Here is a 14,716-nt window from a genome sequence, read left to right as displayed (position 1 = left end):
TAATGCCTAATCTATTCTGTTCATACAAACAACAAAATGTACGATATGAATTACTTCCAAATTAAATTAATTGGGAATTCCGATTTATGTATGAATAGGGATAGGTACGATTTGAATAGTTTTTAAGATAGTTTACTTGAATAACGCGAAGAATATAACGCCAGTCGGCATAAACAGTGCATTGTGACATCACATCTAGCTGCGATGTGTTTTCTTTCAAACCAAACAATCGCAGCCATTTTCCTTGAATTGTGAACACCGACAATTTCAAAGCCGACGCGCTGATTGGCTGACATAAAGTTCATCTGAACATGACCCCTAATCGGGTTATATCAGATCTACTTACGCAGAGTATATGGCGTGGATTTAAGAAGTCTGATTTTACTTAGATTGATAGGCCTATTTAATGCAGAAACGGTTAAATTCATACACATTCATGAAACCTGCTCTAAGTGTGTGAGGAAGTGAGAAAATGCATCAGAATGGGCGTGGAATACAGTGGCATAGCTACATTAAAGCACTGTAAGCACATGCATGTTTACAAATATTTTTTTGTATTTTTTAATTTATAGTTTTTTCTCATGACAAATTCCGATACCGCTATGCGTACATACCGAAACTTTTCCTGAAGCGTTTCTGAACTTGCTCCTATACACTGTATGAAATATTTACTGCACAATTTGCATTTCTTTACAATCGTCCAATGGAACATGTTAAAATAAGATTCTTTTATTTGAGAATGTTTTAATCTGGATCAAAATGTAAAGAAGCAACACTGCCTCTTCAGGTCACGAATTTAAGAAAAGGGTAAACTAAATAGAAAAACAAATCAAAGACAAAAAAAATGAAATCAAAGTTGGCTGTGATCCTATATCTTATAGAGCTTGTTTTATACAATTACAATATAATTGTTGAGATACTAAAACCATTACCAGAATGAAAAATTCATGCTACTGTAATTGAAAAATATGCTAGCTACGCCACTGGAGTAAAACCTTGGCTCTCAGAATCTCTAATCAGGTGCTCTAGCTACCAACTGAGCTATCTGGCCAAAGGCAACCAAATCCACCTGATTACCACATTCCTCCTTTCTTAAATGCTTTTACATCTTGAAGATGTCAACCCAAGACCTTTAGATATCTCCTGGTAGGCATATGAGAAAATGCAGTGGACCAGACTTAGATTCGAACCTGTGCCCCCTGAATCTCTAGTCTGGTGCTCTACCAGCTGAGCTCTCTGGACACCAGCAATTAAACCCATCTGACAGACTGCTACATTCCTCCCTTCTTCAATTGTCTTTGCCTCGAACACATACAACCTAGATATTTTTGCATGTGGCAAGACATTCACCTGCAAGTTGAGGGGTGGTCAGCGACACTAAATGTACTAGGAGGGTGAAAATGCAACAGACGAGACAGCGATTCAACCCATGGCCCCCTGAATCTTTAGACAGGTGCTCTACCAAGTGAGCTATCTGGTAGCAGGTGAACCCTCTGACCACTACATATGATTAGAGTCCCCTTTCCTGTATTGGCCAAAGTGAATCCGTTTTAGTTGCAGTAATATTCGATGGCTTAGAAACTTTCCTATTCTCCCAGTGCCTAAAAATATGCATGCGCAATGTGCATTATGTAACATCTTTTTAAAATTTCTGAAAGTATATGATTTCGTAAAAATTGTGTATCATCAAATGTTATGAATAATGTTGTAGATAAGTGTAATGACAAGATGAAATCTAAGAAGACTGATAAGCGATGGCAGCCACTACTACTGTAGAACAGAAAGGTTCCCACCATTTGAGATGTCGATCACTGCCAGTCATTCCTCGGGCAGCAACATCGGGGGTGTTGCCAGACCAACATCTGCCACATCTGATACAGGCTCGGGGCTAATCCCCCCACCCCCACCAGAGCCGAGTAGACCTAGAACACAGAAAGAAGAGGATGAAGAAGCATTTAAAGAGCTGGTAAAGATTTCTGAACTTAATTAGGGCCCCCACGTCCCTCCTATAGGCAGGAGCACTGTAGTATTCTGCCTACATGTACAATCATGTACATATGTACGTGCATCCACACATAAACAGTTTTTCAGACTTTTTTAGTCTATTCCTGTAACTTGTATCAATGGGTTACAGATCAAATTTGAGTATCAGCTTTTGATGACCTTTTTTTCAAAAGAGTTATGGACCTTGAACTCAGCAAATATTACCACAAAGCAGAGTCCTTTTGTTTTGTTTGCCATCACACTGATATCTAGTTATCATCAGTGAATGTTGAAAATAAACCTGTAATAGTTTGTTCTGTTTTGGATAGGTTGAGGTGGGGGGGGTTAGTTTAAACTTTAAGATACTGTACAGTCAGAGTATGCAGTATTAATTGTGACTGGTCCTTTCAGACTAAGGTTAAGATGTGTTTACATTTTGTAATTCTTACAGTGTGCAAGCAATGGACTCAACCACAACAAGATTCAGAGTGGCGAGCAGTGTACAGCGGAGGTCGTGGAGATGTTTTTCTCCGGCTACCCCAGGATTGTGTACATGGACAAATTTCCATGTCTCCACACGCTGGTGCTTATGTCGCAAAGCATCAGTAAAATTGAGGGCCTGGCCGCCCTCACCGGACTCAAGGAGCTGTGGATAAGTGAATGCCAACTTAAGGTAAGAGCTAGTTAATGCACTAGAGAATGACTGAGTTATTGGTTGTGGTTGGATTATTCATCATTAGTCTGATCAAAGGTTGCTTAAAAATCTTCAAGACTGTTAGATACGCCAGCAAAATGAACTTAATGTATGTTTTAAGATATAACTCTCTTTCATGTAAATAGTGATGGACAGACTGACATTGTGTTTCTGTTCAGAGTGACAGACTTTGTCAGAATTGTCAGTCCTAATAACCAGCTGTCAAAACAACTCTGAGTGATATACAGTGGCATCATCATTGTTCGTGGGGGATTGATGTTCGTGGATTTCTTTGGTCACTCTTACCCACGAATTTACGTGTCCTCGAAGATTTTTAAAACCAAGTAGAGGAATGGCTGGTTTTATCGTCAATCTTTTTATGTTGATTTGCTATATGTTAGATATGTTTGATTGGCTGAATATAGACTTCTACCAGCTAACTACGACAGGAACTGACTCCTAAGATTCCATGTACTCAAACAAGAGACATACTAAACACATGACATGACTCACAGAATACAAATTCACCTTTTTTTCAATTGCACTGTTAGAAAACTCCATTTCCCTGCACCAACACAGTTATACCCCTTGGAATGATGCTGCAATGCATCAATCAAGATCAAATGATTTTCCAATGAAATGTCAATTATAGCATACCTTATTAAAAAAAGTGAAAGAGTTATGGAGGAAAAACGTAGATTTGCTGAAGTATAATGATTTGACATTGAGGTGAAGGTCACAGCAATAGGAGATGAACTGTGGAATCATTTAAACTCGTGGGGGCTCATTTTTTGGATTGTGGAGGTTTTAATGATTTGTTGGGATGTGTTTCCTTTAGTTTCTGTACAGTGACAAATTGTGTATTTTGTTGTGGTTTAAAATTATTGGATGGAGTACCCATAAAATTCACAAAAAAATGAGCCCCCACGAAATCTTATGACTCCACTGTATGTGGCATTGTATTCATATGTCAAATATTGTAATCCTAAGTGGAAAGGTAAAACAGGTCTGAATTGACTAATCCCCAAAATAATCATTGTTGCTAGCCATGCTTACTTCGTCTGGGAATACCTATGGAGACAATAGGTGTGGCTTGCGACGATGCTAAATATTATAATCGAATTCTGATCTGGAGGTTAAAGACATCAGTGTGTCCTATCTCATAATTATTTATTAAAATAGCAATATACTCCATTCATGTAATATGTTTTTGTCATTGTTATTATTTAAATATGCATTTTTTTCTGTTTTAGAAAATTGAAAATTTGGAAGCCTGTACCCAGATTACAAAACTGTACCTGTATGGAAACGAAATTCCAAAAATAGAAAACATTAGTCACCTAACACGTCTTCAGATTTTATATTTGAACAACAATTGTATAAAGAATATTGAGGTGAGTTATATGTACAGTATATCAGAGCAATTTCCTTACGTGATATTTCAACAGTATGTATAATCTTGGTGTAAAGAATTTGCATTTTGAAATTGTTTTGGTTGGTGTAAAACACAATGTTGTCAAATTACAAGTTAATGAAAAAGATCTACAGTTTGAGGAAGGGGGGGGGGGGTTATATTTTAAGTAGGATTTTTAAGGTATTATATTTTTTTTCAATGACCATATTGTCTGTTTCAGAATTTAGAAAAGCTGAAGATGCTTGAAGTATTGAATTTGGCAGAAAACCAGATTGATAAAATAGGTATTGCATAATTGCATTCCAAATGGATGTTTTTCAATGAATTTCAAATGTGGAATCATAAATCTATTAAATGAATGAAAAGAGTCATCACTTTAATAGCATGGTGTCTTTTTTTCCTCCAGGCCACTGCTTAGATGCTAATCAGAAAATTAAAGACCTGAATTTGTCAGGAAATCCTATTTCATCTCTCAGGGTAAGTTCCAAGTTTTGATGTGTTAATGCCTATATTTTAACACACATCACAAGAATTCAACGGTTAAGTTTGGTTTCTAATACAATACATACATATATAAGCAATTATTTTGCCATGAACTAAAATGTCGTTCAGACTTTCAATCTTGGATATCAAAGGCATTGTGTGATTGTCGGCTACATTTCCTCTGACATTCAGTTGTTAAAATATACACGGGAAAAATGGAAGATGCCTGTCGATATTCTTAATAGATGGAAAGAAATTCATTTTGGTATTTTGAAATTTCATGAATTCATGAGAATTAGGGTGTTCTATATAATGTGTTTCTTACAATAGAGTAGTAGATTATCATCCAGGGTCACCAAAACGTATGGGGAGGTGGGAGGATTTTATTTTTTAATTTTTATTTTCTGAGAAAAATATCAATGACAAACAAATTTTTGTCAACAGAAATGTACCATTTAATGCCAGGTGGATATCGATCTATGCTTATTTCACAGACTAATTTTAGGTTAAGCTTTAATTTCAAACACAGAAAGATACCAAACTTCTTCAAGATTTACTCCCGTAAGAATGCGAGAAATTAAGAAAACCATATCTATTTTCTTCACATGGCTTTTCATGTTGCTATACCGGAAATGTAAACAAGAAGTGTAAATACTCATGGAGTTGGACATGAACAATTTTAGGAAATTGCAAGTTTTGCAAAATAAAAAAATTCGAGGTGGGCCGATTTTTAAAGGGTGGGCAGGGATGATAATCTATCAATTAAGTTGAAATGGCCTAACGTACGTCCCATTATTTGTTACAAGTTGACTGTAGTATTCATTTTAAACATTCATGACATTGTCAAGTGGATTTGTTACTGACTGTCTACAGAAATACATACATTGGGGTGATTAAAGCCAAAGATAACTCTGCTTTTCCGAAGCATCAATGGACATTTTGTCAACATGAAATATTTCTTTAGATAGCTAGTGTAAACCTTAAAACTGATAATGGTCTTGTTATTGTGTCTTATGATGAGTTACTGTGCACTCTTTTAACTTCAATGTAAATCATAGCTTTTTATTCTATGATAGACATGCATGATTATACATTATAGAACTTTTTTACTTGTTGCAGGAGTTGACCCACTTGATGCGCCTGCCAGAGTTACAGTCCTTGAACTTGAAGGACCCTCAGTTTTGCCCTGCCCCTGTCAGCCTACTGTGTAACTACTCCACGCATGTCTTATATCACTTACCCAACATCAGCAAACTTGACACTTACGATGTCAGCAAGAACGTGTGTGAGCTAGCAGAGGTAAGGGGGTGGGGGGTGTATACATGTATGTGTGTGAGCTAGCAGAGGTAAGGGGAGGGGGCATATATATGTATGTGTGTGAGCTAGCAGAGGTAAGGAGGGGGTGTGTATACATGTATGTGTGTGAGCTAGCAGAGGTAAGGGGGAGGGGGGGGGGGGGGGGGGGGGGGGGGGCGTATACATGTATGTGTGTGAGCTAGCAGAGGTAAGGGGAGGGGGTGTATACATGTATGTGTGTGAGCTATCAGAGGTAAGGGGAGGGGGCGTATACATGTACATGTATGTGTGTGAGCTAGCAGAGGTAAGGGGGAGGGGGGGGGGGCGTATACATGTATGTGTGTGAGCTAGCAGAGGTAAGGGGAGGGGGTGTATACATGTATGTGTGTGAGCTAGCAGAGGTAAGGGGAGGGGGTGTATACATGTATGTGTGTGAGCTAGCAGAGGTAAGGGGGTGGGGGTGTATACATGTATGTGTGTGAGCTATCAGAGGTAAGGGGAGGGGGCGTATACATGTACATGTATGTGTGTGAGCTAGCAGAGGTAAGGGGGAGGGGGTATATACATGTATGTGTGTGAGCTAGCAGAGGTAAGGGGGAGGGGGTATATACATGTATGTGTGTGAGCTAGCAGAGGTAAGGGGGATGGGGGGGGGGTGTACATGTATGTGTGTGAGCTAGCAGAGGTAAGTGGGGGGGGGGGGATGTATACATGTATGTGTGTGAGTTAGCAGAGGTAAGGGGAGGGGGCATATATATGTATGTGTGTGAGCTAGCAGAGGTAAGGAGGGGGTGTGTATACATGTATGTGTGTGAGCTAGCAGAGGTAAGGGGGAGGGGGGGGGGCATATACATGTATGTGTGTGAGCTAGCAGAGGTAAGGGGGAGGGGGTGTATACATGTATGTGTGTGAGCTATCAGAGGTAAGGGGGAGGGGGGGGGGGGCATATACATGTATGTGTGTGAGCTAGCAGAGGTAAGGGGGTGGGGGTGTATACATGTATGTGTGTGAGCTAACAGAGGTAAGGGGAGGGGGCGTATACATGTATGTGTGTGAGCTAGCAGAGGTAAGGGGGAGGGGGAGGGTGTACATGTATGTGTGTGAGCTAGCAGAGGTAAGGGGGGGGGGGGGGTGTATACATGTATGTGTGTGAGTTAGCAGAGGTAAGGGGGGGGGGGGTGTATACATGTATGTATGAGCTAGCAGAGGTTAAAAACTGTAGGGGGGGTGGGAGAGGTTGATTGATTGAATATTGTTTAATGTCCCACTCAAGAATTTTTCACTCGTATGGAGACGTCACCATTGCCTGTGAAGAGCTGCAACATTTAGACCTATGCTTGGCGCTTATGGCTGTTGAGCAGGGAGGGATCTTTATCGTGCCACACCTGCTATGACACAGGTCCTCAGTTTTTGCAGTCTCATCCAAAGGACTACCCCATTTAGTCACCTCTTATTACAAGCAAGGGGTACTGGGGACCTATTCTAACCCGTATCCCCACTAAATGGGAGAGGGTCTCACACACATACATACATGTATTCGTTAGAAATACAGGGTGGGAAATAGGTGATGATGAAAGTATGATGCATCTTCAGGAGCTCCAGGCCATTTTGAACAAATTATCTGCAAAATATTCAGTGATGCTTATACAAAGGAAAAAACATAAGTTTTTAAACAAGGAGATGTAATACTATCTTGACAAGTTTTTCAATGTGATAGTTTTCGTACTGACAGGCCACGGTACTGAAGAAGAAGATGTACTACAACATGAGAGTGAAAACGATAAAGCGCAACATGGCTGATGTAGCAGCCAAGATGGAGATCTACAAGTCCCGACTGTTAGAGTTTCCTCATGAGAGACTACGTAATCTCGTGAACTGTGTCAAAGAAGTAAGTTTCCTTACACTGTATAATGTGAACTGTGTCAAAGAAGTAAGTTTCCTTACACTGTATAATGTGAACTGTGTCAAAGAAGTAAGTTTCCTTACACTGTATAATGTGAAATGGTATGCTGATCAATCATTCACAGCTGACGTTGGGATAAAATTTGAAATAGCAATGACATTTCGAACAAGATCTTTGTACAGTTTGTTTTAATGCTTTTTGATATGAAATGTAGAATCTTTACTTTTTACTGTTTGTCTATTATAAATCAAGAATGTGTTGTTACAGCAGTGTCATGAATTTCAAAACGTTATCTCTGATGCAGAAATTTGATCAAAGTGTGTTTACCTAACTTCGTGTCTCCATGACAGCAATTTGATGTTAATGCATGCGATATAAAGAAAAGAAGTACGCAAACTAAATTAGATTAGATGTAACACTTCATGTCACAGGTACTTGTGTTCAGGTTTCAGAATCAGAAAATTTTCCAATGGTTAGATTGGATAGAATACAGACAATTTTTTCTAATCTAGAAATACTGTACGTGATACCAAAACTCATATTTCGATGAGACACCATCCAGAATACTGCATCTATTTTACGACAGAATTCAATGTTTGGGACCAAAATGTGTATGATTTTCAAAACCTATCAAACATCAGGATTAAACATGTTCGATTATAAACATATTTAAAATAGATAATTATGTGGCTTTCTTGTCATCAGATTCTGTTGAAAAATTGGAATATTCAAACTTCCTAATACTGTTAATGCACTATGGGACGTTTTCAGGTGCGTAGAGAATTTGAAGATTTGATGCTGGAAACAATAGATATATCAGTGTTCAGTGACCTTGACCCTGACGGCAATTTGTTATTGGTTCAGGAATTAGAGGAGGAGGTGATTTCTGATACTAACCTCTCCCCCTCCACCCCACCCTCCTCTAACCATGTACTATATTATCTATTTATTGACAGTCACCCAGTCTAACAAATTATACATTGTCGCTTGAATGTTCTGTATTCTAGACCCTCTTCATTATATATATTGCATCATATATTCAGAGTATCTAATCAGAAAAGTTTGTGGTAATTTGATTGAAATATACATGTGCTGCTTACAGTGTATAGAAAGTGAAACTAACATTGTATTGTTATTATTATTACCTAATCTACTATATAGATTGTAATTTCTCATTTCTATCTGTTTTGTAGTTTTGGTTACAATTTTACATATCATCAGACAACTTAACTGTTTCCTTGCACAGAATGATTTACATAATGTTTAAGCATCTCAGTGATGTTTAAGCACTCAAGTGATTAAGACATTGTTTACACTATGACAGTTTCATTTTCAATATGGCTAGGTTAAGTAACATCACTAAGGATGATTTTTGGGAAGTAAAAAAAGTTAATAGAATTATATAGTTACAAAATTTTATAAACAGAAATTCAATTATTTGCATGTTTTTGTTATTACTGAGTTACAGAATTATATAGTAGGTTGGGTAATAAAATACTTATTGCATGCCTTCTTGGGTACCAGTCAGCTGTTGTCACTAGAGTACCAGTCAACTGTTGTCACTTGGGAACCAAGTCAGCTGTTGTCACTTGGGAACCAGTCAGCTGTTGTCACTCGGGAACAGTTTCCCATGTCTTCTCCCTTACTTTGGGACAAGACTTTGACTGTTCCCCAAGAACCATGCATTAAGTGTATATTGTGAAGCCTTGCATGATACAGCAGTCAACCTTTGGTCACAGAGAAGATTACCAGATGTATAGATATGTGTCATCAAATTGCCAGAGCTCTAAACCTCATAATAGACTTTACAGCAGCTCTGGTACTTGTGTAGATATAATTGATTCATATTCTGTCAGTGGATTCACTTTAAATCAGTAGTGTAGCTTTATGTATTATAGTAAACTATGCAAACTTCAGATAAATACTGGCCAATGTATTGCTTTGAGGGCTATTGACTAGTAGTGAGGCTGGTATTTGTATCAGTTTTTCTCAGTGCTTTAGCTATAAATTGTAGGGGCCTTGGATATATTCTCTAATGAGGCTGGTATTTGCATCAGTATTTCTCAGTGCTTTAGGCTATAAATTGTAGGGGCCTTGGATATATTCTCTAATGAGACTGGTATTTGTATCAGTTTTTCTCAGTGCTTTAGCTATAAATTGTAGGGACCTTGGATATATTCTCTAATGAGGCTGGTATTTGTATCAGTTTTTCTCAGTGCTTTAGCTATAAATTGTAGGGGCCTTGGATATATTCTCTAATGAGGCTGGTATTTGTATCAGTTTTTCTCAGTGCTTTAGGCTATAAATTGTAGGGGCCTTGGATATATTCTCTAATGAGACTGGTATTTGTATCAGTTTTTCTCAGTGCTTTAGGCTATAAATTGTAGGGGCCTTGGATATATTCTCTAATGAGGCTGGTATTTGTATCAGTTTTTCTCTGTGCTTTAGCTAATTGTAAGGGTCTTGGATAGACTCTCTCTGGGTGAAACCCCAGTTCATTACAGGTTAACCCCCAGCCAAAGTGACTACCTGTATACAGCTGGATGGACTGAAACACTGTCCAAAGGACTTTATATCTGAATAATGCATTTATATGCCGCAGCTAGCATTGAAGCCTAACAGTCAGCGTAGCAGTAATCTTTGTGTATTTTGTCTGTACTCTGTATAAGAGTAACATTTTCTCCTACTAATCCATGGAAACAAAAAGATATATCCCAAATGTATACTTATATTAGTTACACAATATAACACTGTATTTTACTTATTAAATCTGTTTAACCTTAAAGCAGCATGATGGTTTAGCTTAGATTGCAGTGAAACCTAATTTTCTTCTCAGTAGCGAAAAGTACAATATTTTGGTCATTTGAATTATTGTATATGATTGATTAAATATTTAATATAAATGTGATGGATACACAATTTCAGATGGTAATAAAAAACATAAAAAGAAGAGATTTAATTCTTTAATTTCATCAGAAGAATTAAGTCATATTAGCTTTAACAAATAAAATGCTCATATTCAGAACTAGGAATAAAAACAGAATAGAATTATTCATTTAAAAATCACCTCTCTTGCCAGAGTAAGCTACAGAAATTAGACGAAAATGGAGAATTTACTGTCAAGATGAACTCCCTCAAAGACAGAATGAAGAAATGGGAGAGAAGAATTGCAGAGTAAGACCCAATCACCATGTTGTGTGTTATACTGTTTTGTTTGTTATACTGAGTTGTGTGTTACACTGTGTTGTATAATTATTACATTGTGTTGTATGTTACACTGTGTTGTATATTACAGTGTGTTGTATATTACATTGTGTTGTATGTTACACTATGTTGTATAATTATTACATTGTGTTGTATATTACACTGTGTTGTGTGTTACACTGTGTTGTATGTTACACTGTTGTATGTTACACTGTGTTGTATATTACACTATGTTGTATGTTACACTGTGTTGTATGTTACACTGTGTTGTATGTTACACTGTGTTGTATATTACACTGTATTGTATGTTACATTGTGTTGTATATTACACTGTGTTGTATATTACACTGTGTTGTATGTTACACTGTGTTGTATATTACACTGTGTTGTATAATTATTACATTGTGTTGTATATTACACTGTGTTGTGTGTTACACTGTGTTGTATAATTATTACATTGTGTTGTATGTTACACTGTGTTGTATGTTACACTGTGTTGTATAATTATTACATTGTGTTGTATGTTACACTGTGTTGTATATTACACTGTGTTGTATGTTACACTGTGTTGTATGTTACACTGTGTTGTATGTTACACTGTGTTGTATGTTACACTGTGTTGTATAATTATTACATTGTGTTGTATATTACACTGTGTTGTATGTTACACTGTGTTGTATATTACATCATGTTGTATGTTACACTGTGTTGTATATTACACTGTGTTGTATGTTACACTGTGTTGTATGTTACACTGTGTTGTATATTACACTGTGTTGTATGTTACACTGTGTTGTATGTTACACTGTGTTGTATGTTGCACTGTGTTGTATGTTACACTGTGTTGTATATTACACTGTGTTGTATGTTACACTGTGTTGTATGTTACACTGTGTTGTATGTTACACTGTGTTGTATATTACACTGTGTTGTATAATTATTACACTGTGTTGTATATTACACTGTGTTGTATGTTACACTGTGTTGTATGTTGCACTGTGTTGTATGTTACACTGTGTTGTATGTTACACTGTGTTGTATGTTACACTGTGTTGTATATTACACTGTGTTGTATATTACACTGTGTTGTATGTTACACTGTGTTGTATGTTACACTGTGTTGTATGTTGCACTGTGTTGTATGTTACACTGTGTTGTATGTTACACTGTGTTGTATGTTACACTGTGTTGTATGTTACACTGTGTTGTATGTTGCACTGTGTTGTATGTTACACTGTGTTGTATGTTACACTGTGTTGTATGTTACACTGTGTTGTATGTTACACTGTGTTGTATATTACACTGTGTTGTATGTTACACTGTGTTGTATGTTACACTGTGTTGTATGTTACACTGTGTTGTATATTACATCATGTTGTATATTACACTGTGTTGTATATTACATCATGTTGTATGTTACACTATGTTGTATATTACATTGTGTTGTATGTTACACTGTGTTGTATATTACATTATGTTGTATGTTACACTGTGTTGTATAATTATTACATTGTGTTGTATATTACACTGTGTTGTATGTTACACTGTGTTGTTTGTTACACTGTGTTGTATGTTACACTGTGTTGTATAATTATTACATTGTGTTGTATATTACACTGTGTTGTATGTTACACTGTGTTGTATAATTATTACATTGTGTTGTATATTACACTGTGTTGTATGTTACACTGTGTTGTATAATTATTACATTGTGTTGTATATTACACTGTGTTGTATGTTACACAGTGTTGTATGTTACACTATGTTGTATGTTACACTGTGTTGTATAATTATTACATTGTGTTGTATATTACACTGTGTTGTATGTTACACTGTGTTGTATGTTACACTATGTTGTATATTACACTGTGTTGTATGTTACACTGTGTTGTATATTACACTGTGTTGTATATTACATCATGTTGTATATTACACTGTGTTGTATGTTACATCATGTTGTATATTACACTGTGTTGGTGTTGTATGTTATAATGTGTTGTATGTTGCACTGTTTTTTATGCCCCCGAGACCGAAGATGGGGGGGAATATTGTTTTTGTCCTGTCTGTCATTTTGTAATTCTGTCATTCTGTCTGAAACTTTAACCTTGCTAATAACTTTTGAACAGTTAGTGGTAGAGCTTTGATATTTCACATGAGTATTCCTTGTGACTAGACCTTCCCGTGGGTACCAACATTTTTGACCCCGTGACCTTGATGTTTGACCTACTTTTTGAAAACTTTAACCTTGCTAATAACTTTTGTATAGTAAGTGAGAGAGCTTTGATATTTCACATTAGGGCTGTGCGGTGCACCGAAAATTTCGGTGCACCGCGATTCATACCATTCGATTCGATGCACCGATTACAAATTCCGGATTTCGGTTCGGTTCGGTTTAGATTTTACTTACACCAAAACAACAAATATGGCGTCCGAGTGATGTTGAAAACATGTGGTTTTTTATACAACGGAGATTTAAATCACTACTGTGTTAAGAGTTAGCATTTTCACCACTCAGATACCAACAGAATATGGTCCGTAAGATCATTGCAGTTTATCTTTACATGGCATATAGCATTTATGTCAGTGGTGGAGAGAAATCAACATCGTAGGTAATGACACAGATTTGACAGTTAACATGAGAGAAGTAAATCAATAAAGGAGAGATTTTCAAAGACTCTCAATTGATAGAATTGTTGAATTTTTGCATATCAATGAAAACAATATCATATACATTTTAGATTCACTATAGATTTGTTTAATAATCCAAAACTTATGCAGCACATTAATATAACAAATTTTGATAGACTGTCAGTGTTTTCTTTTTTCTATCAAAGTTATAAAATGCCATTATGAATAGATATGATGTTTACAAATGACAACATATAGTTATATAACTTGAATTAAATCAAATCAAATATGCTACTCATTAAAATTGTTAATTTTTGTGGTGTCATTAGATAAATTGGACCTAACATGAACCGAATCGAAAATAACCGAACCGTGCTGTTCTGAATCGAAACCGAACCGAATCGAGCTAACCCTGAATCGTCCCAGCCCTATTTCACATGAGTATTCCCTGTGACAAGACCTTTCCGTGGGTTCCAACATTTTTTACCTTTGACCTTGGAATTTGACCTACTTTTTGAAAACTTTAACCTTGCTAATACCTTTTGAACAGTAAGTGATAGAGCTTTGATATTTCACATGAGTATTCCTTGTGACAAGACCTTTCCGTGGGTAACAACATTTTTGACCCTGTGACCTTGACCTGGAATTTGACTTACTTTTTGAAAACTTTAACCTTGCTAATACCTTTTGAACAGTAAGAGGTAGAGCTTTGATATTTCACATGAGTATTCCTTGTTACAAGATCTTTTCGTTGGTATTGAACCTTTTGACCTTGACATTTGACCTACTTAAATTTTTTTTTTTACATTGGTCATAACTTCTAAATGGTAAATATTAGAGCTTTCATATTGTACATGAGCATTTCTTTTGACAAGATCTTTCTACTGGTACCAAGATATTTGCCCTTGTGACCTTGGCCATCTTGCGAATTGGCCATTATCGGGGGCATTTGTGTTTCACAAACTCATCTTGTTCATGTTCAAAAATGATTGTAGAGACAATCAAATCTGTTAATAGGTTAACATGACATTTGTAGGTTACTGGTGAAAAAATAAATGTAAAAGTAGCAAAATTCATAGGCATATGAGTGGCAAACCAATTTATAATAGCA

The 14,716-nt window shown here is 36.6% G+C and overlaps 1 protein-coding gene across 13 annotated transcripts in view; it reads left to right on the top strand.

Moving 5' to 3' along the window:
• The window catches only part of LOC125652487 (leucine-rich repeat-containing protein 9-like), a 36,427-nt gene that overhangs the window by 837 nt on the left and 20,874 nt on the right, over positions 1-14,716 (top strand). For 12 of the 13 annotated variants that reach the window (XR_008803499.1, XR_008803498.1, XM_056167070.1 and 9 more), the window contains exons 2-10: positions 1,712-1,966; positions 2,435-2,656; positions 3,931-4,071; positions 4,312-4,375; positions 4,498-4,568; positions 5,694-5,873; positions 7,603-7,758; positions 8,545-8,652; positions 10,853-10,947. Coding sequence is in view for 11 of the 13 variants with exons in the window: in XM_056167070.1 (XP_056023045.1) it covers positions 1,802-1,966; positions 2,435-2,656; positions 3,931-4,071; positions 4,312-4,375; positions 4,498-4,568; positions 5,694-5,873; positions 7,603-7,758; positions 8,545-8,652; positions 10,853-10,947 (1,202 nt within the window). In the remaining 2 variants the exon portion in view is untranslated. The remainder of the gene's footprint in view (positions 1-1,711; positions 1,967-2,434; positions 2,657-3,930; positions 4,072-4,311; positions 4,376-4,497; positions 4,569-5,693; positions 5,874-7,602; positions 7,759-8,544; positions 8,653-10,852; positions 10,948-14,716) is intronic. The other variant, XM_056167077.1, reaches the window with a different exon arrangement.

This window comes from Ostrea edulis, chromosome 5, assembly GCF_947568905.1.
Source record: "Ostrea edulis chromosome 5, xbOstEdul1.1, whole genome shotgun sequence".
NCBI classification, from domain to species: domain Eukaryota; kingdom Metazoa; phylum Mollusca; class Bivalvia; order Ostreida; family Ostreidae; genus Ostrea; species Ostrea edulis.
Note: the sequence above shows the minus strand (reverse complement) of the source record. Positions and strands in the feature narration are given on the sequence as shown.